Source organism: Tachypleus tridentatus, chromosome 6 (genome assembly GCF_004210375.1).
Source record: "Tachypleus tridentatus isolate NWPU-2018 chromosome 6, ASM421037v1, whole genome shotgun sequence".
In the NCBI taxonomy this organism is placed as follows: domain Eukaryota; kingdom Metazoa; phylum Arthropoda; class Merostomata; order Xiphosura; family Limulidae; genus Tachypleus; species Tachypleus tridentatus.
Genome location: NC_134830.1, coordinates 47249798 through 47276101, shown reverse-complemented (window position 1 = coordinate 47276101; position 26304 = coordinate 47249798). Strand labels below are relative to the sequence as shown.

Below are 26304 nucleotides of genomic sequence, written 5' to 3'. Positions count from 1 at the left end.
TGTAGTTTTCTTTTAGACTGCACTTTTTAATATATACAGTATTTTTGTTCTTCAGTTTTTTACTTTATACATGTTTGAGTTTTGGTTAAATTATCTTCAATGTAACAATGTATTTGTTATTCACTTAGGATAAATGTAATTGTTTTGTTTTAGGTAACAAAAATGTTATCTGTAGAGTTCCAAAATATTTGTCTGTGTTCCCTTTTGTTACAAATAAACAATAGTATTCATTTCAAATATTGTTATCCTGTTGTATTATACAACTATCCTGCTATAAAAAAAACTAGTGTTAAAAATTTAACGCATAAACATACTTTTCGTGCTTTAAAATAAACCTAAATTACAGATAATCATAGACCTAATATTTTCTTTGTTCCACGAAAGTGATTTCACCTAAGAACTAAATTCTCCGTCCCTTGTTCCATTCAGTCATCTACAAATTAAATTCTCCGTCCCTTGTTCCACAAAAGTGATTTCACTTCAGTCTTATTAGTTAAATGACACAAGCTTGATTTTATTTCTATAGACCCTTCTCTTGACACCTTGTTATCAAAGTCATTGTACACAAATTATGGTCACAGCTTACAAAATTCCACTAGTTTCTCTATCAGTTATGTAAACTGACATATTTAAAATTAATGGATTAACCTTTTACAGGATTTCTAATAGTTCTACAAAACAAACTGCCAATCAACGAAAACAGATATCAACAAGTATACAACAGATGTTGTGGCAAACACTCTGTCAGAGAAATACACAAAAAGTTTTCATTTTTAATGTTCTGTTTATTACACAACTTTGATTTGAAGTTTAACATACTCTAGTTTATAGTCTATAGCTTAATACTGAGCATATAATTATAGCTTAAGCCTTATATTAAGACACACTGATGTAATAATAAACTAACAACTTTTCTTTTAACTTTTCAGTGTATAAATTCAACTTCTGTTTTTATTTTATAAAATATTTAAAAGTAGCAGAGAATGGGATAAATAACAAATGAACTTTTTGAGCAGTTGTTTCAGAAGATCAGTAGCCATCTTAACTTACAGTTGTATGTGATAACCAATCTTGAACTATATTTCTGTGTAATTACTACTGGTATCATTGAAGTTTAACACAACTAATGAATAAAGTAAGTGATTAAAATCAGTTATACAAAGCTTTAGTATCTTTCCCCTTTAACTGCAGCTGGAAAATATACTTTCCAGTACACTGAATGGGTTAAAAATTATGATATTCAGATAAATCTTATTTAGTGTCATTTTCTATGATCACAGGCATCTAGCATCATGGTTATATTTATATTCTTTCCAAGCATAACAGTTGCAAAGTTTGTGTTAAAAGATTATGATAAGGTTTTGTTAATCATATAATAATGTTACATGTACAACCATCCACTCTGGTGCTTGTTTAATTATAATAAATATACCTACGATGGAAATCCTTGATTGTTTTTCACACCCATCCTGATAGTGTTGTCTCCTTTGATTGGCAGTGTTGTGTTATCAGTCCTAATATTATTAGGCCTGCTATTAAAGATATCATGGTCTGAATACAAATGCTAATTCTACTAGGCCTACTACTATTAAAGATACCATAGTCTGAATATGAGTGCTAATTCAACTAGGCCTACTGGTGTTAAAGACATGGTCTGAGTACAAGTCCTAATTCTACAATGCCTACTGCCATTTCATGTTCAAACTATTAACTTAATATTTTATCAGAAAGGTGATAAAAACTCAAACCAAAAGGACTTTGTAAATTTTAGCCAATGCAGTCTCTTAGTGGTAGGTACAATGAAAACATCAAGCATTGACATTCAGGTTAAATAGGTAGCACACAGGATCATTTACTAAAGTAGTAATATTTTTCAAAATGAGACCCAAAATTTGAGCACTTTTGAATAGTTGACTGTTCTTCAGGAGAATAAATAACAGTCAACTATTAGAAAATGCTAGAATTTTAGGTCTCACTTTGAAAATGTTTCAAGTACTGACAATGCTCGTGAACATGAGAAAAGTCTATAACCAATGAATTTTACTAATGCTGTGACCTATGAACACTTACAACAACAGCATCTATCTTCTTCTGTAAGTTTCTGAAAGTTGGTAGTCTAGATAGAGCTGTGGCTCCTTCTAATTGGTCTAAACTCAATCCAGGAACATGAATCGTGGGTTGTCCAGGTAAGATACCTTCTTTTCCTCGTAGGAAATGGTTAAATTCATGTTCAAAGTTTGGCTCACTGTAAATTATAGATATTATAAAACAATACGAAGTGCATAATCTTAGCTAAATAGCTAATCGACTTTCAAATCAGGCTTATAAGAAAATATTCCAAACCATAAAATTTCAGGCAACTTTCTTAGATACAACAATCTTGAAGGAAAAAAGCCAATCAAAACAGTCTTTGAAAAATATGTCAAAAATAAAAACACTAAATTTTTAATTTGGGTTAGAAATTAATGAAACTTATCATGTTAGTGTGTGCAATAATGTGATAGATGAATTAATAATCAACTGTTATATATCTCTTATAAAATTTTCAAATAAAAATAATTATTTCTGCCCTAATTCACTTTACCATAAAGAACAGACCAAAGACCTGAAGAGAGATGTTATGTATGTGTATATTGATAAATAATACAAATTAAAGAGTTCAAGAAATATATCACAGTGCTACTTAATCTAATATGAAACTACACACAAACTTTAAAGTGTTTATATCATTACAATACAAAGTATGTTGAAAGTACACACATCTATTAAGAGCAAAATTATGTTACCTAGAAACACCTCTCAAATGTATTTTACTCAGCAACAAAGCAAACACAAGACGGTCTTGATGGAGCATTCCTTTTGTTACTCGATTGTACACAGTCTGTTCAAAATACAGATATTCTTAAAGGAAACTTTCATTTAATGTATTCATTGCTAATGGAAATAATTAAATGACAATAAGACACATTAAACATTTTATTTACTTTAAGTTTCAGTCATGCCTCTACCACAACTTATTTATGTACAAGTTCTATAAGATATGAACATTAACAAGGAATCGTATTTCTCTTCTCTTTAACCCTTTCGCCGTGGTTGGCGACCTCAGACAACTTGAAGGCTCAAGCAGAGCAGGCATCATCGTCGACAAGATGTAAACAACATACCCTCATGGCTAATTATCATAACCACAAAGACTATCGACAGGCTGCTGCACAAATTGTATACAATTTATAATAAATTATTGTGCTTTACATGGCACTTCGTTGTGTATCAGGGTGTCTTCCTTTATTCCTGTTATTCTTATGTATTGAATTTAACATATATAGTATTGGGTACAATACTTTTGTTGAGTTACTACCGAGATATCATGCTTTTAGTACTGATAAATTAGTTGAAGTATCAAAAATATATATTCAGCGCCGAAAGGGTTAAAGAAATTAAAAACAAAATGTTGCACTAGATACAGTTAAAGTTAAAACAGTAATCAGTAATAAGTATTTTATGTTTACACATTCAAGAAAACAAGATTTAAGGTTACCTGGTAGAAATCTGTTGTCACTATGGACAGTCTAGTACTAGAATCTGACACACCAGTCAGACCTGGGTTGTTGGTCAAAACATCATTATAAATGTCCAGAAAGAAATGCAGGGAGTACTGATATAGGAAGTGGACCTACAAAAATGGATTGAATATGGATACAAGGTGTGAACCTATCAGTGGAATGAATTTGTCTGTAAGACACAAAAGTGTTGAAATACAACAACAACAAAAAATACTATGGAAAAGCTAAAGAAACAAAGCTAAAACTTGACAGACATAGTAAACAAATAAATCAAAACTCTCCGAGCTCAGAAAAAAACTCAGAAAAGGATTGATATGTTCTGCCCTAACAAGACAAAAAACAGAAAAAATAAGGGTTTAAGCTTGAAATAAAACCCATTTTGATGTAGCAGTTAGTATAAAACTGTAAATAAGACAAAATCAGTTGAGCAACAATTATCACACAAAATAGAAAAGAGAATTATGACAAGAGGTTAACCATTTTAATTCTGATATACAAGTTTAGCAAACAAAAAAAATAAAAGGCTTGAATTAAGATTACAAACCAACTGGCAATACACTCTAAATAATCAATTTTCATAGATTTAGTTTGCTTACTAAATTTTGTACAAAGCTATTCAAAACTTACTGCATTAACTATCCCTAATTTTGAGCTGATGGACTAGAGAGGAGGCAGTTTATCAACATCACCCACTGCCAACTCTTGGGCTACACTTTGGTAACAAACATAGGGAATGACTGTTACATGATTCCCCCTATTGCTCAGTGCAATAGCATGTTTTGTAAGGTGATTGAGAGTTGAGCTTCCTGGCCATAAGACCATGCCAGAATCAATCTTTGTAGAAATCAAATTAAAGTGTTATTCTGGTAATTCATTAATTCTTGGTTATTATGAAACAATTTTTTAATGAATTTAACTCAATTTCAAAATCCAAATAAGAAACCATATGATAAAAATAGTTTTATGTATATACTAAATGTCAAGATACCTGGTGCAGGCCTTCCAGAGTAAAATAGATACTACTACAAGCTTGGGACAAAGGCATATACTGCTGTGACACAGTTTCTACTTCAGTCATCACTTGATCTGTCTCTTCCATCTTCCTTGATATTTCTGCTGCCTCATGCTTCAGCTTTTCCAATGTGCTGATTACACTATAATCAGAAATTTTCCATTTATATGAAATACCAATAGAAATCTGATAACGCTGCTTCATTTTCTAACATTCTTTTAATAACTGAAGTTGCATTAGGTGGCAACAAAAACATATCACAATTTTTATTTTATAGTTTTGCTTCTCTGATCATAGAAAACATCTAAATGTTTCTTACCTATCATCATCCAAAATTCGTCCCTTGGCATCATTCAGTGCTTGTAACAAACTCTTCTCTAGTTGTCTTAAACGAACATTGAACTCTCCTACAGAAGATTGCAACAAGTATTAAACAATAATATTTTTCCCCCACTATCTAAGCTATTTTTCAATAAGCTCTTTCTTAGGGAAAGTAAGGTTTAAGATGTGCACACATGTATGTATTACTCAATTACTGAACATTACATGAACTTCTCTGAACAGTCAAAATTCCACTAATCCATTTTACGAACTCTAATGATCATCACATTTTTGAAGAAACATCACTATAGTGGTGCCTCATTAGGTAAATATATAATTAAAGAAATACCTTACTTTTATTTACATGGTCCACCTATAAAAATAAAATATCTTTATCCACTTCCATAGGAATAATTGGTATCTGTTATACATTAATTAGCCTAAAAAATTAATCAGTATTGTGGCTAATTAGGCTGATCACAATTCTCTGTTGATTAGTTAGCACACCTCTTTATTCTGAAGCATATTTAGCTTTCTTAAAATCTTTCTGTACACACTAATTTTTGTAGTACAATAGATACTTGGAAAATAATCAGTTGCAACCATTTAATATCAGGTAATCTAGCCAGACAACTTAAAATTTTATTTTTAAATGTGAAAAACTGTTCAAACTAAATTAATTCTATGATGAAACTTAGTAGAATGGATAGCAACTGCCTGTTGTGGAGACAAGTGTATAGGATGATGTTTCAAAACTTCGTCCTCTACCCTTGTGTCTCCACAACAGGCAGTTGCTGTCCATTCTACAAAGTTTCATCATGAATACTCTGCCTAAACAATTTATCAAAGAACAAATTAATTCTAATCAAATCAACATTTTACACTGTAACCCAAAAATAAACTCAATGCTACATACTAAATTCACTTATCCTATTGCAGTATTTATGACGAATGGCACTATACAACATTGTATTTTTTTTTCCTTTTGTTAATGGTGCAATAGCTTACTGGGGGTAGAAAATCTAACTGTATGGCACCAATTGAATCCAATAACATTTGTATTCCCAACAAAAACGTAAACAAACCTTGAAGTTTCAATAGGTCAGACCTCTTCTCATCAATGTCAGGTCGCTCAGCTTTAAGAACCTAAAATTAACAGAAATTAAATATGACAATGTAGAAACAACTGCACCTTCCAAGTTAATTTTAATACAAGCATATAGCTACATGTTCAAAAAGTAGGAAGTGGGATGTGGGAAATTATTAACAGGAGCAATGAGAAAAGCTGAAACACACAGATGTTCAATTAATATTTAAAAAGTCCATATCATTCTTATAAAATCTTGGTTCAATTACATTTAAATCTTTCAGACTGAAATTGTTCTCTAACATGTGCTTAATAAAAGCACTGCAAAAGCATTTTTTAAATTAAAAAACAAGACCTGCAAACTTATACAGCAATTATATTAGTTAATTTTACCAGGAAAAATAGTAATTTTTACACACGTTTCTCATGTGCCTCTGTAACAAGTTTCTAGACATCTATTAGACTAACAGAGTCATGATGTTGCATGCCTAGAGTATCAAAACATATGACCCAGGCCAAACAAGAGCCTCATCATCTTCAATTACAAATGTTAGTATACTTTGTTAACATATGTTCTAGACACTCTTGATATATTTAAATTCTGCAAAGGTTTACAAAAAAATTCCCTAAAATAATACTTTAATTATATTTGATAACTTGCTTTATTTCAATGTTTTTCAACTGTCACTTGTGCTAAGCTTGTGTAATAAAAATACTTACTTGGTTCAAACACTGACTTTGTAAGCTACTTCGGGTGACAGTAAAGTTAACAAATGTCACTCTGGAACAAATGTCTGGTGGGAACTCAACCTGTAGAGGAAAAAGGAGAGTCCACAAAAAAAACAACCGTGTCCTCACACATACAGATCTTTCAGTGATTGACAAGAGATGTATAAATTCATTTATTACTTAATATTCAATGTACTTTAAATATTTTCAACATGGATAAAAATATTATACAAAATAAAATACTTATATGCAAATCCATGTACAACTTATACAATAAACTGACATTCTAGTCATGATTCTTTATTACTTAAATTTAAAAAATAGAATTTTCAAATGTGTCAAAACATCCAGATTTAGAGTATACGAGGGCTGTTCAAAAAATATGCGGACTGTTTGAATTTGCGGCTCCAGTTGGTTCCAGGGAAATTCGCTTGGTGTCGCTAGGTTCGCACAGATCAGCTGATTACGACGCCATTTCCAGATTGCAGATATCTTCATTTGTGTATTAGCTACGAGGTTTTAAGTGAAGTGCGATTTTTTCGTTTGGCAGATTTCAGAATGAATGACCTGAAGGAGCAACGACTTGCTGTGAAATTTTGTGTTAAACTTGGAAAATCTGCGACTGACTCTTTTGCTGTGCTTAACACGGCTTACGGTGATGTTGCTATGAAGCGTACGGCATGTTTCAAGTGGCATGAACGTTTTAAGGATAGTCGAAAGTCCATTGACGATGATGAGCGTCCTGGGCGTCCTTCCACGTCAACTGGCGACCCACACGTCGACAACATCAACACCCTGGTGCGGGTAAATCGACGTCTGACTGTCAGGGAGCTTGCTGAAGAGTGTGGGATATCAGTTGAATCTTGTAACAAGATTTTGACTGAAAAATTGAAGATGCACTGCATTGCTGCGAAATTTGTGCCCATTCAGCCCTCAGAACTCGTGAGTTTTTGGCCAAACACTCGATCACTGTTCTTCCCCACACCCCCTACTCACCTGACCTGACTCCTTACGATTTTTTCTTGTTTCCCAAACTCAAAAGACCCTTGAAAGGAAAAAGATTTGAGACGATTCCCGAGATTAAGGCAAATGCGACAAAGGAGCTGGAGGACATTACAAAAGAAGCGTACCAGGACTGTTTCAACAAGTGGAAACACCGTTGGGATAAGTGTGTGCGTTGGGGAGGAGAGTACTTTGAAGGGGTCCCAGACCTGTAACTTCTAAATAAAGTACATTTTGTTTTATGACATCAGTCCGCGTATTTTTTGAACAGACCTTGTATATTTAAATGTATGCATTTTTATCAATTTTTTCAAGTTATCCTACAGATATAAAAACAAAACAGAATATTTTTTTCACTCTGACACAATGATTTTAAATTATTTTACAATTAAAATTTAAAACTGTAACATTGGCACTGACTTACAAATCTAGGTGTTCTTTAAATGTTACAAAGAATTTTTTTTTTCAATTACCTTTTGAACAAAAGATCAAATTAATGTTTTTGAATACAAAACCTTTTATCTGTTATCTGCTTTTGGATCTCACAAAGCACCAAAGTTAAGAAATAATACTGATATATTAAAATACAGATTACTTACAGTAGGGTCCCTGGTAGAAAGGAAAATACAGAAAGAGGGAGACAAATCAATGTCCTGGTCACCCAACGTTATCAGCACACGGCCTCCAGTCTTCCTGACCTCTCGGTTTAGGACAGGATTTAAGATGGGATCATAACTCTCTACATCCTATATAAATTGATACAAAATATTTATTGTTAGAAAAGGGAATTTCTTTATAAATGGTTGATTTTATTTTCAAATGAAAATGTGTTTCAGCAGGTACAACTGACCAGTTATATTTTATATTATAATTTTAAAATTGCATAAAACAAAAGCCTTTTATTAACTTTGCCTTTTATTGAAAAAAAAAAAACAACACAAAACAAATGTACAAAAATAGTGGTTAGTTTAACACCTATTTTATACACCAGATGTTAACATAATAAAGCTGAGCACAGTGGTGTGTAAACTTAGGGTAACTTTACTTTCTAAATGTTTTTTATTCCCCAGAGACCCACACTGCTGATACTGTATGTGCCTATGCTAATTGCTCTTGCTATATTACATAGTAGTAGTATCTGTACAGTAGTTTTCAAATTTCTTTATTTCTAACTGTGAGGGGACACACAACTATGACTGTACAAACATACGAGTTACTAAAAGTATGACTCTCCATGTCTCCCCAACACACACAGTTTTCATTAAAGAGGGTATCTTCTTAAGAAACACACATATGTTGAGAAACTATAATTCTGAATTTTGAGATGAAAATATATAAACACAAACAAATGTGCTAAAGAAAATAATCTAATGACAGCTATATTAAGATACCTACCTGAACAAGAAGTGGATTTCCAAAACGCAGAGCACTTTCAAGGTTCTTACGGAAAGAGTCATCTAGAAAACTGTAAAATCACAAAAAAAAAAGTGACATAAGCAGGCATTGATAGCTACATTCAAGGAAATAATACAATGAAAACAGACCATTTGAACTATTAATGTATCAAAACATTACCTTTAGCTTGACTACTTTTAAAATATATTACATTCGTCCCAAGAGTAAAAGTTAATACAGTGGAAACTGTTTAAAACAAATGAGACAATGCAGAGTTAATACAACATCAGTTGATTACAAACATGTAGGATAATGCAACAAGTTTCTTTTTTATGTCAAACTGGACAGGCTGAATTTTTCTAGTCATTTAATTTATCAGACAGCAGTAGTTATTTGTGTTAAAACGATTGCAGAAGAAAGAAAACTTTAACATGTGTTACTTGACTGCTCTGATGATCTTACAGCTACTATGGATATACATCTGAAAATGTTCCAAAATGCTGCAAGGAAAAACATACGAGTTTCAGTTAAGTGGTTTCATTGGGATCTAAAGGAAGGAAACTTATTACAGTTTAAACACTGAAAGCTGGCAGAGCAATGGAAACCAATGGGCTAGAGATAAAACTAAAGATTTTTGTTAAAGTAGTTTAACTTGTTATTGTTGTTTTGTATAATAATGAATATCAGTTCATACAGTAGGTGTGGTGCTGGTTTTCTGAACAATAAAACCACTTTCTCTTTTGTGAAAGATATAGATGTAATTCATCTATACACTGATTGACATATTTTCATTACTACATGCTCTTTGTAAATTAAAAGTGAGTAAATAACAGCTTTTTTTGTATTAAACAATGACAGCTTTAAGAGTAAGTGTTTTTGTTCAAGGAATATACAGAACTGTATTAAATAACAGATGCAATAGTCTACAAGATTTTAGCAGACTGAACTGGAAATAAAAACGTCTAAAATGAATTTGGTATAGTATACTAAAACCTCCTCCTGGCTAATGCAAAGTTCCACAATGTGCAGAAAAGGACTGAACAGAAGGAGGAAAAGTTGTAATTGTAGATCAAGTTTTCACCTGGTTTTGGTAATTTTCTTCTCACGATACTCATTCATAATGTATTCTGTAGCCTGTCCTGATGGATCAATTATTAAAGGATATCGATTGAAACGCTTTAACATGATGGCGTTTTCAGTACACAGATCATCACTAGGTAAGGCATTAGCCTGCCACCGTAATCGTTCGTCAGCACTGGACAGGTACTAAAAGTGGTACAAAGAAATAAATAACAATCTGATTTAATTACAAGACAAGAGTAAAGAAATTTAGCTGTTAAACTAACCAAAAGTTGTTTCAAAAAATGTTTTGGGCACTGCCTTTAAAACTCATAGTTTAACAAAGTATGATATGCGAGTTAGTTTTACTTCATCCCCATTTTAGTTGAATGACTAATAGAGAATCATTTAAAAACCAATCAAACCTCAGTTCGGGCAAGATCTGTTCTGAACTGTATCCCTGCTTGCTGGAGATGAGTACACCAATTGCTGAACAAATTATGTCGGAACTGTTGATCAAAGTAACCTAAAAAATGGTAATTTTCAAATCATACAAGTCATAATAAAAAATGTAAAGAAAAGATCAGAAAAATAGAAAGTATAACTTTATACATATCCATCTGATAAAGAATCACACTTCATTACTAACAAACTAACATGCAACTCACAGAAACAAATTATCATCCGTTTTCAATATAATTCAAATTTTTGTTGTTGCTTAATTTACTTTCGCTTTTAAGATTATCAACAAAACCAACAAAGATCCGACTCTAAAACCTAGCAATTAAAAGGAAAATTACTGCACCTGATCTGAATATAATTAAATTAGAACATTCACTATAAATTAGTTTAGTCAATATTCTCTAGGAACTTTCATTAAGAGGTGACTGGAGTTTTGAAAACTATTCAACCATTCCAGTGAACTAACATATAAAATTCTCAAAATTATAAATTAAATATCACTTAGAAATCTTTTCAGAGAATTACTCTTAAAATTTGTAATAACTATAACTCTGAATGTTTCTACTGTCTAAAATATCACTAATGATTAAAAAAAGAGCGACATCTTAACTATCAACATAAATTTTTAAATTACTTAATTAATGATACATATTAAAATTCATCTTTTCTTAAACAGTTTCCTGCCCAGAAACTGAGCTTTAGAAGAAATGGAAAGCATCCTAACAGCACATCCTTCTTGTACAAGGATTGTTACCTGCTAACAATCTCAGTACAAGGATGTTACTCACTAACAATCTTAGAAAAAAAAAAAAAGGGGTCTTTCAATTAACATCTAAGTCATCATTACATGTTCAACTTAAGAAGAATTTAACTCAATAACTGATGAGCTTATAAAAATATTTACCAGCATAAGCAAGAAATGCTGAAGACAAAAGAACATCTCCTATGATGGTGGCCATCTGGTTTTTAAAGGTTTCACTGGTGGCTTCCCATCGTTCTTTCTCTGAGCTCAAACTTCTCAATAAAGCAATGCTGCGATCAACCTTAGATAATTAATCAAAGTATTAGTTTAACAAAACAATGCTGTGATCAACCTTAGATAATTAACCAAAGTATTAGTTTAACAAAACAATGCTGCGATCAACCTTAGATAATTAACCAAAGTATCAGTTTAACAAAACAATGCTGCGATCAACCTTAGATAATTAACCAAAGTATCAGTTTAACAAAACAATGCTGTGATCAACCTTAGAGAATTAACCAAAGTATCAGTTTAACAAAACAATGCTGTGATCAACCTTAGAGAATTAACCAAAGTATCAGTTTAACAAAACAATGCTGTGATCAACCTTAGAGAATTAACCAAAAATGTTAGTTAAAAAGGGTAATGCCACAATCAGCCTAAGAGAATTACACAAAGTATTAGTTTAGAAAGTCAGTGCTACAGTCAATAACAGAGAATTGATCAAAGTATTAGATGTTTTTGATGTGCATAAATTAAAAAGAAACCTTGGAAGAATTCCACAATAAAAAATGTACAACATTTGTACTTTTGTTTTTATTATTTAACTAAACATTATTACCTGTTAAGAGTTGCAAATGCAATAAGTTCTAAGATGGTCTAATTGAAATTCACATCTGTACAAAATATAAGATTGTTAAATGTGTCTACCTTAGCCTGCACAGAAGCAAGGTCAGACTTGATAGCTTGTGCTTGGCTTACAAGGCTAGCATACTCCTCTTTGTACGAGGCAATACTTTTCTCCAGCTGAGCAATAATGTCATTCATCTCCTTTGCTTTCTGCTTGTTTTCATCAGCTTCTGATTCTAAGCTCTTGAGCTCATTACGTAACGGTTCTACCCGCTTCAGCATGTCAGCATAGCTAATCTGGAGAAAGATGAGAATCATATCCAAGAACAGTTAACCATACAGGACTATATATGAAAGATATTAACAGCATTTTAACAGAGGCAGAGAAAAATATCTGTATTGACCATTAATATATTTTCCAAGTAATACTAGACATATTTATATTGCCTTGTGTGGATCAGTCTTTAAACCAGCTGTTAATGTAACTTACACTTTTCTTGTCCAAACATAAGTACAGATAACCCCATCTCTTTCATTGAAAAGAACATTACCAATGCACTTAAAAACCAAACAATATTTCACAAACACATATGTAGCAATTAGTCATGCTTCTATCTATAAACATGTATAGAATATCAATTTATTAAAAACACAAAACAATGTTAGTAAATTGTACAGGAAACAATGGTTCCATAAAGCATATATTAATCACATGTAATCAAAACAAACCCAGCTCTTTCATCATGCATACTTGTACAGATACCCACACAGACATACAATAAATACAACCCTAATGTGTGATACATATCTGTATCTATCAAGTGCATTACTGTTCCATCACATATACATAAATGAATGTAAAGTACTTACTCTTTATTTACATCTCTGTAGGAAAAAGAGTACTTCATATACATCTACATTTGTGGTATTATTTATTGAAACATATACAACCCACAAATATTTACTTCTGTTCTTACAAGTTTACAATGAAAATAAATACAAGAAAAATATATATATACATAAACAAAATATTTCTTGCTACAACACAGTGATATCACTGCTATCTTACTTGAGCTATAGCCCATTTGACCATTGGTCCACAGGCCAAGCTGGCACGATTGACTTTCTCAAAGTTGTAGTCTGGATTGTTCAGGTATCTTGTTTTCATTTTGTTCCGTATGTCATCTCTGAAATAAAACCAGGAAAAACATTGTGGTAGGTACAGGTAGTGTTAGGTCATCAAAAATATCAGTAACAAAATTGTTATGCTATTTCTTCATTCCACAATTGTAATGTTACTGTGTGAAGAACTCTGACAAATCAAACAGTTCAGTCTACCCATGAATGTTAATTAATTGGTACATAATGTTATACTAACCTATTTCAGCAACTTTGCTTCAATATACATTCTTGTGATTAAAGTCAAAATCTACATAGTTTATTAAAGTAGGATCATAATTATCAAATTTATGAAGATATAGAAATTTGAAAAACTTGGATTTTTTTTATGAAAAATTGTGTAAGAATTATATAACTGGAACATATTATGAATAATATTTTTATTAAATAAAATGTATTTTATGGAAATCACTGATGTAACAAAATCCACTTTCACATTAAATGTAGTTGAATATTTATTTGCAAGTTAGATTACCTGTACCTATGAATCCAGTGAGTAAAACTAATATTTTATGGCATAAATTTAAAGATCAATTTTAATTTTAATATTTCTCCTAAATTTTTTACATTTAATAAAACTGTTAAAGAAATATAAATTTTCAACACCGTTCAAATTATACTTTTACACAAAAATTACCAAAAATCATAAAACTTCAGTATTCAAAATGCTACAATATTCCGTATTCAAATCAAAAGGTAGCTAGTGTAATTCAAAATGTTCAAAGCATCTTTTCTACACAGAGTAATGAAAGAATATTCTAATATTTCATTATATTTTCTGAAAGAAAGTTCAAGTAATATAACATCCTCCTTAAATGACATGCACCAATACTTGCAATTTTAACATTTCTACTTTAATCATGTCTATATCACTGCAAACTGTTCTACATGGGTATTATTAAAAATTTATATGCAATCACGTGAAAATGTTACGTAGATATTTTTAAAAAAGAAAATAAAAGTACAGCTTCTGTACACTGATATAAAAACAAAAGTTTAGCCAAGACCGTGCTGTCACAGGAAATGTCCCAGTGCTGAAAAGCATAAAACACAATAAAATCAACCTTACGAGAGATTTTCACAGGCAAAGTTGACAATGGTGGGGATGAAGTTGTCACGAATGATGACTGCACGAATAGCCTTCCAGTCAGGGGCTGGTTCCCCAAGCAAAAGGCATATAGACTCCAAAGCCATCTTAACGGGTGGTGGAGGGTTGGCCATTGATCGAACCTCCACCAAATGTTGACGCTTGATTCCTTTGACCGCTGTACGTGGGACAAAGTACACTCTAGTACACTTGAACATTTTACATTATTATCTGACCCATGGTACTGAATAATAAGTAAAACATTACAAAAGTTTGTATTCAACAAAAAGTGAAAGAGAAACTAAATAATCATTTTATTGTTTACCTTGATCATTTTAAATTTCAAATCGTTTTTTCAAAATACAAGGTGATTCCATTACAAAATGAAAACATGTTCTCTCTCTCGCTTTCTTGAATAGAAACCTTTTGGTAAAAAATGAAAGGGCTAATTTAAATTAGTGGGAATGGTGAAGGTTTATGCAGCTATGATACCAGACTGTTTTGAATTCTGTGTGCAACTTTGTATTTTGTTCTTTCACAGAAAGGTTTCAGAATATCTAAAGAGCTGTTATTAATTTTGTATAGATATTACACTTATAAAAATAATAAAATAATTTGGAAAGGTCTATTGCTTAATCTATATTTGGAAAATTCTAATTTCAACTCAATGATGCAATCAAATGAACACTGGATTTAGCTTTTCAGAAAAGAAATATTGAATATAAAGTCAATGATATGTAGAGCCTAACAGGAAGGCCAAATAAGCCAACATCGCTTGCTGAAAGCAGCATGAAATGTGTGTTAAATAATTCTCAATTACAGTAGAATTGAATAATCAAAACAGTGTCAGCATCATTTTCCACATAAAACACCCACCAGCTGCATAATACGAATTATTTACAGCTTCTACAATCTTACGTGATATCATCAGTGGAGAAGTTGACAATGGTGTTGATAAAGTTCTCACGTATAATCACTGAACGGATGGCCTTCCAGTCAGATGCTGCCTCACCCAACAACAAACAAATGGATTCTAGAGCAAGTTTTACTGGTGGTGGGGGATTAGCCATTGACCTGACCTCTACCAAGTGTTGCTTCTTGATTGACTTGACAGCTAAGCAAATAACACATAGCACAGCCAAACTCAGAGACATCAAAGCCTTATAAAAATGTTCTCATAATGTAGAACCAAATTAAAATGCAAAAGTAAACAACTGCCATAACTAAAAATAAACAAATTCAACTAAATCATACTTAACATAAAAGAAATTAAAATGTGTGTACAAAAGAATGCAAAAACTAATGAAGATAAATCCAAGCATAAAAGACTCCCTTCACTCTTTCCAGTATAATATGGTTCCAATAATAAACAGGTTAGCTCAATATCTAGTTCTGACAGTATGTTTAAAAAATAACTAAGTTTTTCCCACAGTAACAGTTTCCATTAGATAACAAGTGCCAGGTAAAATAATGATCCCCCACCTGCAAATATCTTCTATTGTCTTAATAATCACAGGAATGGTAGTATTAGAAAGTAAAAATACCTGCTGCTTTTGCCTAATAAAAAAATGGGCTCATATCTTTCTCTATTTCAGGTTTGAATCTGAATTTCAGGATTTTTAGATATACAGAGCCTACTATCACCTGAGACCTTAATTCTTTGTGCTGTGCCAAGAGTTTATCATGATATAGTTCATTATTTCCAAAAGTCTATTGGACTGATAAAACTGTTTACTCCTTATGTCACATTAAAGGATATATTTTCTGCGTTCACTATTCACCAAGAAAAATTTATACAATTTAACCCTTTTGCAACAGGCTGAGTATAATATACAAGAGTTCACACACACATTTGCACATTAAGCATTTATACTATGACTTTAACGCAGTATGTGCATCTTCACAAAATTTGGTAGACGTTTAGTAAAGATTACAAGTATTTTGTACACACACACGAAATCAAATTTTTTAATGAAGAATTTTTACTAAAGATTTGCTTGTGAAAATAGAGTATATATTGTTACAAGTCCAAGTACAAAGTGATTTTTCATGTTATGATTAAAAAACTGTTCTTCTACCCTAAAACCTCAAATATTATTTGTGTAATCTCTAAAAACTCCCGAAGTACATATCAAATGTTTGTTTTCAGTAAGACTTCATATTTTGTCTCTTATTTCTTTAACCCTAACCAAGCAATTTGACAATTTAACCGACCTTGTAATCATCATAAAAATATCAGAAACTAAATATAAATTATGCCTTTCAATTCTTTTTTTCATTCTAGGACTATAAATTATAACAAAAAATTTCAGTTTTATTCTAAATAGTTTAAGACTCTTAATATTATATACTTATAATTTTTATTATATTAACCTACCAGTTGTGATTACTTACATAACTTGCATTGATGAGGCATACATGCACTCATGTCACCATATCCAATAATATAAAAACTGACCTTTAGTCTTTACAAAGTGGCCCTGTCTTGGCTGCATTTTTGTGTACTAATATTTTATGATATACAGTCACATTTCAATTACATGTGTATATAGATTATAACTATTTAGAAATAAGTTATTCAACTTGTTTTTCTTAATATAGAACAATAAATAAAGAAGTCAAGCAAATAATTATATCTTCTATCTACAACCTTTAAATTCAGTTGCTGCTTAATGTAGGTTGCTAAGCCTTTCAAAATTTCGTATATGGAGGATATGAAACAATTTTTTTTTTTTTTTAGGTTTTATAGTAAGATTGAATAACTCAAAAAAAGAATAAAATACTATATTGATACAAAATTCTACTGTAACTAATCAAGCTCAATAACTAAACTGTATGCAAGTCTCAAAAAAAAAATAATGAAATTTTGAGCAGATTAAATACACAATGCACCTCCTCGAAATCTTGGTTCAAAAGAATGAGGCAGCTTTTTAACAGATTAAAGTGGTTCAGAAAACCACTAGGGGTATATTCAAAACTGTCAACTGGTTATTCAAATCATATATTGAAGTAAGTGTGCATAAGGAAGTGCTCCCAAAAATGGAAAGAGTTAAATGGGGCTAAAGTACTTGACTCAGTACATAAACCATATCTCAATAAAATATAAAATACAAGGTTCTTATTTTATATTCGAGCTTGATAATATCAGTAATTAGAATTCCTATCTTGTAAAAAACTACTGAAATAGTATTTTAACATCACAAACATTTAATTTGAACCAGTGCTGATTTCAACATACCATGTGACTCTCAAAAATTGATATTTAGGTGTTCTTTTACTATTTACTTTTAAATTAAGAAGTTATCTAATGTATAATACTAAAATTTGAGTTATAATCTACTATTAGATTCCGAACTTAACATAAATTCATAGAATAGTACTTAAATAAAATTTTGAATGCAAGTCAACAAAAAAACAATGACAAGTCTGACTCCATAAGCTAGAAAACCTGAAAGATTGTTATTGTGCTTCTAAGATGGCTGCAATTAATGGTTTTAACTTCAAGCCAGAAGTTAAAAATTTACTTGTTCAGGAAGACAGGTTTTTATTAAAACTTACACTTATGTTAAGCAATCTAATTTACCTTTCCTCCAAGATATACCTTGTTCTAATCAAAACAATTATTTGAAGAATGACTAAAACTTTCTACCAACTCACTTTCTTATTATTTTGGTACATTTAAGGTTTGAAAGAAAACTACGTTAATACAGAAATTAGTATTCCTCAAAATTTCTCAATTCGAGACCATACTTTTTCAGTCCTTTCTAAAAGTGGCTTAACTTTCATGAAGCACTAACTACCACGACAAAAAGCCTCACAAAAGAAATAAAATAATATTTTGAGGACAATCACACAACAAGCAAGTATGGATGGGTCAAAATAAAAATGTTCTTTCACTCTAGAGCTCCAAAGATGTCACTTCACATCAGAAAAACACTTAAGTTCCAACAATCTTATCATAAACCAGTAAAACCCTTAAACCAAGCATATTTGAAAGGTGAACCTCTTAAAAGCACTTGAACTACAAGGATTTTATAATATTGTTTGTTTAATAATGATTCAGCTTCAAGTATAAACATAAGTTTGTTTGCTTAAAGAATTCCTCATCAATCAAGAATATCAAAATAAAACTACAGACATTAAGTACCAGATCAGTTCAATATTTCTTATTATACTAATAATATGATACTTATATTATTAACAAAAAAGCACTGAAGTAATATAAGTGATGTATATATTAGAAAGTTTCTGAAAACAATACAAATATTATAAAAACATTCCATTTAAAGAAATTTTTAGCCTTTTACATTGCGATCTGTGTAAACACAAAATGAAATAAATAAATCAGCACATTACACCAAACAAAACGTAGTGCACAAAAAAATAAATCGGGGAATAAAAACCAGCTTCCCTAATCCGTTCACATTATTTGAAACAATATCATGGCCTGAATTGGTGGATTAAGTCCATTTTAACAATTCAAGTATTAAACTGGAGAATGTTTGCACAATTAAAAATGAACTTATTATTAAGTGGTCAGAAAATTATATAATAAGTGAAACAGATTCAGCTGACAAGTGAACCAGAACACAACTAAACATCCTCTTCCTTTTCACAATGTTTAATTCATTTTGATATAATTACCTAAATGGGATAGAGAAACTAGAATATACATTATGCAAGATTTTTTTTTTCATATTACTTAGTAAATGTACAGAGTTTTACAAAGTGAAGACAATTAGACCCAAGGTTAACACACAATATATGTTACACATCTTAAACTGTACTAAAAGCTATGTTAGTCTTCTTTGGTTCTTTCTGGCTCCAAGATTTAGATGTTTTAATGTCAACAAGTTGTCACCTTCAGAATTTACACAAGATTTATATTTTAAGTACATGTTTTGTTCAAATTACTTTAATGGTTGAAAAGCTATGAAAAAATAAATACTATTTGGTGCAAGATATTAAAAACCTTTACAAAATCTTTCATTTGTACAAAGCCTAACAAAATTAGTAATTTTTAATTAAAGGGTTTAAATGGTTCCTAGTATATTTGTTATGGGAAGTATACTTATTTTGGATATTCAGGTTTCACAGCACAAAATATACTGCATAATTTGAGAGGAAAAAAAATCACATCATTTAAACAAAATTAAAATATTGGTCTTAATATTATGTTGTCTAAAATGTTAAATATCTTATAAACAACATGATGTCAACATGATTACAAGTACTGCTACTAAAATAGCTTCTCTCAACCAATATGCTTACAAGTTATCCTAAACAAATTTAAATACTTCATTTATTTGGCAGTGATATCCAAAAAATCAATGCATATTAAGGAATAAAATAATTAATAAACATTATCTAGACAAGCAAAGATCAGTGTCAGTATGTAATATATAACATTGGAGAATCTTTGTTTTTAACCTTTATTCAACACTAATAAGACAAAGTAGTTTAAATAACAAGTAAATCATATAACAATTAGTGGCAGTGTTTGTTAACTATATTCTGCTGTATGTTAATCATGTTTATTAATAAAAATTCTAATTGTAAATAAAACAACATATATCCATTCAGGAGATACAGATTACTTCACTTGCATTTATAAAAATGCCTCATACTGAACTCCAGTTTGTGTTAAGTCGAGAATAATTAAAGTATAAACTATATTTTAAAAGCTTGCACATTTTTTCTATAAATTTAACAAAAAATTAAGTTTCTTTTTTCTGTCTACAAAAGTAGGTTATTTATCTAAAAGAATTCCAACAGTTTACAAAATACAAGTTGTTTGTTGATGAGCTGCATAGACTGGGTTTAGCATCTGAAAGGTTATCCATGACACCAAACTGACCAGTAAAGATTTAAAAGTACGTGTCATGCATGTTTCAGTGTTACTAAATATCTTTTGAAAGCATGGAACAAATATGAATTGCAAGTGTTTTATTAGTTAAAAATAATTATTTAGATAGTTCATTCTTTCTAGTAGTTATATGCTCTAAAGATAAACATATATACATAATTACGTCAATTTGAATTCTGCAACAACAAGCTTACTACAATACCTTGCTGAGCTTCAATAACAGCTGGCTCCACTTGTGCTAGGTCCTCCATTACACTAGCTCGCTTCTCTTTTATTACAGCTTCTTGTTTCTGGAGAACAAAACAAACAAAAATAACAACCATCAGACTTATAATAACTACTTCTATACCACATAGTGTTTAATAAAGAAATTAGAAAAAAGAACCTAATTATTCCAATGCTTGTCAAAAACTATAAACAAATGTTTGATGCAGAGCCAAATTTATGTTAGAAAAATACACACACACAAGACGTTAGTGTGTGTATTATATATATACTGTTTAAGTTGCAATTAGTTTACTTTAAGTAACTAAGTTACAGTCCAATGTTTACAGTACATTATTAATGTAGTCCTTGAATCTGATAACTAATTAAACAGAAAAGATTCGACAGACCTTTTATATAAATTATACAAAAATTAATAACTAGGAAGTTTTAAATTATATTCAGATCCTTTACAAAGCATCTAAAATAGTAAAAATCTTAGCAAGTGTACCCAATTTATATAAAAGTAACTAAAACAATTGCTGACTTCCATATGACTGCTAATACTGTACTACAGAAACCAATATAATTCACTCAGAGTTACCAATATCTTCAAACTTTTATACAGATAAATCATTATAAGTGAATTAGAAACACTCAAAATGTTTGGATTATGCTTTTATGATGGTACATTTAGGAAGTGGATTGTTTTTATTGAATTTCGCACAATGCTATACTAGGACAATCTGTGCTAGTCGTCCTCATTTTAGCAGTGAAAGCCTAGAAGGAAGGTAGCTAGTCATCACCACCGACCACTAACTGTTGGACTACTCTTTTTATCAACAAACAGTGAGATTGACTATACATTACAATGCTCCCACAGTTGAAAAAACGAGCATGTTTGGTGCGACAGGGATCAGAATCCACAGCTTGCAGACATAGTTGAGCACCGTATTTAGAAAATGTAACAATATCATGACATATTACCCTTAGAGCATCTTGTATCTCATGAGATTGCATTTTCTTCTTTTCAGCTTCTTGCTGGTCTTTCAACTAGAGGAGAAAAAATATACATTGTTAATAAAAAAAATAAAAATGTTCATTCACAATTTAATATAAAAACAAAATATTGAACTAATAAGTATGGAATGTTTTACATATGCACTTAAGATTGTTTTGCTGTACAGAAACCTGTTCATATCCTATATCTCATTAGTTTACAAAACATTTAATGTAAAAAAGTGAAATAAAAACTTATATTTTATTGTTAGGTTTTATCACAGTTGAAAAACAAGCAACATCAAAAGACAGTCCACACATTTCTCAAAAAAGACCAGCCCTACAATTACAAAAAATAATTGAATGATAAATGTTTATTTTAAAGTATTTTTTCACAAGAAAACTCTGTTCTATTATTCTTAGATTTGGTATTGAAACACTGTATGAAATAGTTTACTAAAAAATAACCTTCAGTTTAATATTAGGTTCTTAGCCTCCTGTTCTTAGTTTTAAGTTTCATGATTTAACTTGTACAACAAGAGTAACTACGCATTTTTCAAATAATTACCATTTCCTTCAGTTTAGCATTAGCAGCCTGGTTCTTGGCTTCCAGTTCCTGACTTTTCAGAGCTAGAGATTTCTGTAGTTCTTCCACTTGCTCAACAGTTTCTCGGATCTTTTGGAGACCTACGTTGAGATGCAACTGTTGTTCTTCCAACTCTGAACGTTTCTCGTTAAAAAGTTTCACCTGAACAAAGAAAATCATGCTTAAATATGTCAAAGAATTAAAACAAGGATGCTATAAATACCACATTTATTGGATACCACAACCTACTAAATGAATAGATTATCTTCAGGTTAAGACTAAATTAACTTCAACACAGCACTTAAGCCTTCAAACTTCAAAATCAGAACTCACATAATGATTGATGAAGTCCAAGTAGTGACGTGGTGTGATTGTAGAGGTATGTCCGCCTCTCTTGACCAGACGAGCATTAGCATGATGTAGAGTTTGGTGAACATATACAAAAGCATTAATGATGGCATCTCTGTGGCCTGGAGGAACAGACAACCCAGGAACAACTACAGGAAAGTAGTCAGGTGCCCTGTACTGTAAAATAAAAAATAAATATTTGTTCAGATTCACAGGAAATTAATTTGATATTCTGTACTGTAGTACTTGTCTAGTTTTACAGAAAAATAACCAAGTGTCTTGTTCTGTAGAAAATAAATACAGTATTTGTACAGCTTACAGCTTCAGATCATGAATTTTTTTTTGGGAAAATATATATTAAATTTCTATTTGAAACATAGTATGTTCATAGTAGTTATTTGTTATTTAGATGTTAAGTAACTTGTATTTCTAGCTTGAGGAGGTTATGAATAGGTCTCAAAACAGTAAAAATCTACATTTAAAAAAAAAACATCACCATATCTTGTTTTAGGTAATTACATAACTAAAATGCTAATTCTCATGTAATACTTTCAAATACGAATGTATAACAAATCACAAAAATCTATGCAAACCCAAAAAATATAAAATGGACTAGTCTTAGAAAATAAGGCATATAAAAAAGGCATTATGTAAAAATTTAAAATTTTTCTCACAGCATTTTATTTTTTGTAATATTGTACTTATATTACACTGTTTTGGATAAAAAATGTTGACAGGAAACCTCAAACAAGCATTATTAAATACACATATTCTAGATACAACAGCTGCATGGAGAGAAACTTCCAAAGTGTATTATGCCAATTTTGGTCTTATATCCCTAAAATCTCTCCAATTAAGTTTCCTGTTCTAAGAGAGAAAAGATTAGTTTATAAAAACACACAACAAACATTACTTACAAAACTCTTGTCCAAATCCAGTTTGGAAGTAAATTCTTTTCCCACCTGGAAGAGGGCACTGTCAGACCAGTCTCCAAACCAGTTCAGTACACACCTACAGGTTAAAAAAACACCAACAACCATTGAATATTGCAGGGAACATTGGATGAAGTAAACTTGAACCTTCATAAACAGTTCATGTTGTCTCAAGAAACAAGACTAACAACATTAATAAATGACATAATAACACCAAATAAATGACATGACACCAAATTTCTTACTTCCTTCATTAACTTAACATTTAATTTTACAACTTCAGGAGTGTTCACTAAAACACTAACCTTGAAGTCCTTAAGAGAAGAGCTGTGTATTCAGTTTAGGGAAAATAAAAAATTTGGTGTTATAAGGTTATTTATTACTACCATTAAAATGTCTCATACTCTAAAATACCTTACAGAAATAAAATCATTTGAATTGTGATTATAAAGAAGTCAAATCCATGCATCGCTGTAGAATTTGTTTTCAAACTTGTGAACTGGCAATGGAAAAGCATAAAAAAGAATAAAACCTAAGATTTAAAGTAAATTTTTTTGTGTGTGTGCTTACATGGAGACTTTGAATCCAAAGGTAATGATTTAAGGGGAAAGGTTTATGGTTAGTATATTGCACTAACAAAAATGGAACATACACATTTTATCTGCAAAAAATACAATAATCTAAAAACAATTAGATAAAAAAAATTTAAAAAATGAAATGAACAAAATATCTTCAAAAAGAAATTAATATTGAATTATTTTTTTATCATCATAATAAAAATGCACTAACTTTTGAATTCAAAGAAATGAAAGTTTCATAATACAGAGTTTTGGATAATTTAATTTTACAATTCATTCTTATAAAAAAAAAATCCAAAATATAATAAATCATTCATGATAAAACTATTAACGTAAAACATTGACTAAGGCTGTAAATCTTTCATGAATAATGCTAAAACTATAAGCTGTGTAATGTTTAAGCATCAGTTTGTTTCATAACTTTCATGTATATCTGGATGAGAACCAATCCTAATTTTGAACTCAGAGAGATAACTAGCAAACAGAAACCACCATCGGTTTTGGAGTACCCTGGTCTAGCCATAGTGGGATGTCATCATATATATTACAATTTACCAACTGCCCTTTCCTCTTTCATTGAGGAAAAGCACGTTTTGGTAACAACTAGCTACAAAGTCTCAGATTCACAGTCCAAGCATGTTAAGCTAAATGTGTTTTCCTTAAAACCAGTAACATTTAGTTGAAACAAAAATAAAACCTATTGTAAACTAGTCTGTATTCTCACAAATACAAAAATAATAAGTGAAAATTCTTTATTAAAGCTTTGCCATCAAAAGGTAAAAATATTGTATAATCCTAACTTTCACAGATCCATCTATAAACACAAACCTGTTGAATAAAGCTGGGGAAGTGGCTGCTCTATCTTTTAAGCCTTCTGAAGAAGGGTTCATAGTGAAAACCACGTGCAGATTACGCATAACCTGTTTCAGAGAAAAACGTTTATTAGCAAAATTAATACAGCAATTTCATCTAAGTACTACATTTACTGGTATAAAATGAAAAATATTATGAATTCAAACATATGCAACTCAATATAAATTAAAACAGTGGTCAAAAAAGTTGAGTATTTTCATTCATACACAGTTCAATAAACACATCTGAATCTGCTTACATGTCAAAACTTCGTTAAACAAGTCCACAAAAAGGAATCACAACACATCCATCATTTCATTTTTACATATAATTATCAATAATTAAGTGTTGTTGGTCTCTTAAAACTTTAAGGCAAACTAATTCTATAACATATTCCAAAATTCTAACTTGCCTACATCACAACTTTAAAGATCTAAACACCACTCACTACTCTGTTCTAAATAATGTTTTTAGGAAATCAATTACAATACCTGACAAATTTGTTTTGAATTCCACACTTAAGTATATTCTACTAGTGGAGACTTGTCATAAGTTATTGCACTTGTAAATACATTTAAAAACAAACCAGTTACAACCTTCTAGAGCTTAACAGAAAAATAACTTTACATGATTTAATTCAGAAAATTCAAAATTAATTGAAAAAGTTCTTTTACATAAAACATAAATTTGTTTCCATACATGTATTTTTATTTTATGTATTATATTTATTCATAAAGCTGCATAATTTAACATCCCAGGGAATAATAAAAAGATAAACTACAACAAACCTGTTGAGTGAACCATTTGTATAGCTCCTCATTGGAGTCCAACATGAGCCCTTCTCTTTGGGATCCCTCCTTACACTGTGTCATCAGGGTAGTAAACTCATCACCCTCAAACAATCCAGGAACTTCTCCATTGGCCAAAAGCGTATTCATTCTTTCCAAGAAACTGGAATCCAGCACGTTGGACTCGTCCAGAATAAAACAAATCTTTTCATCCTGCAAGATAAAAGTTATTAGTTTACCTTTACTTAGAATTATTCTCTATTTTAAAAACATAACAGTGGATGTTAATATTATATACACAATACTGGAAGTACGTCACATTCCACAATCCAAGTTAAAGTTTTAAACAACTAACAGCAATTAAAAATCAAAAAGTACCATTAAACCCAATCTTTCACTGGTATCTAAAATGGGGTCAGTATACAGAAATATGATTAGTTGTCTACACACTGTAATGTAGTATTACACTTTACAACAAATGTTTCTTTTCGTATTAAAGTATCAGACCAACAAACACTTTGCTGTGTTTCAAGTATAATAAGTGAATAAGAATTAATTTTCCAAGGAATTTTTGACTATGCCCATTAAACATCTGCAGAACTAATTAATTCACTACACATGCAAAATATTGTAATAAGCATCCATATAGTCAAGAAAAGAAAAA

At 30.7% G+C, this 26304-nt stretch overlaps 1 protein-coding gene across 1 annotated transcript in view; it reads right to left on the bottom strand.

Annotated features, from left to right (window-relative positions):
• Nucleotides 1–26304, bottom strand: part of Dhc64C (dynein heavy chain, cytoplasmic) — a 119991-nt gene that overhangs the window by 23761 nt on the left and 69926 nt on the right. The window contains 22 exon segments of the mRNA XM_076504488.1: nucleotides 2071–2245; nucleotides 2787–2881; nucleotides 3539–3673; nucleotides 4552–4717; nucleotides 4895–4982; nucleotides 5982–6042; nucleotides 6704–6793; nucleotides 8314–8460; nucleotides 9110–9179; nucleotides 10191–10375; nucleotides 10594–10694; nucleotides 11535–11673; nucleotides 12303–12518; nucleotides 13291–13408; nucleotides 14470–14665; nucleotides 20556–20643; nucleotides 21545–21610; nucleotides 22125–22304; nucleotides 22476–22667; nucleotides 23408–23501; nucleotides 24829–24920; nucleotides 25641–25853. Coding sequence (XP_076360603.1) covers nucleotides 2071–2245; nucleotides 2787–2881; nucleotides 3539–3673; nucleotides 4552–4717; nucleotides 4895–4982; nucleotides 5982–6042; nucleotides 6704–6793; nucleotides 8314–8460; nucleotides 9110–9179; nucleotides 10191–10375; nucleotides 10594–10694; nucleotides 11535–11673; nucleotides 12303–12518; nucleotides 13291–13408; nucleotides 14470–14665; nucleotides 20556–20643; nucleotides 21545–21610; nucleotides 22125–22304; nucleotides 22476–22667; nucleotides 23408–23501; nucleotides 24829–24920; nucleotides 25641–25853 — 2907 coding nt within the window.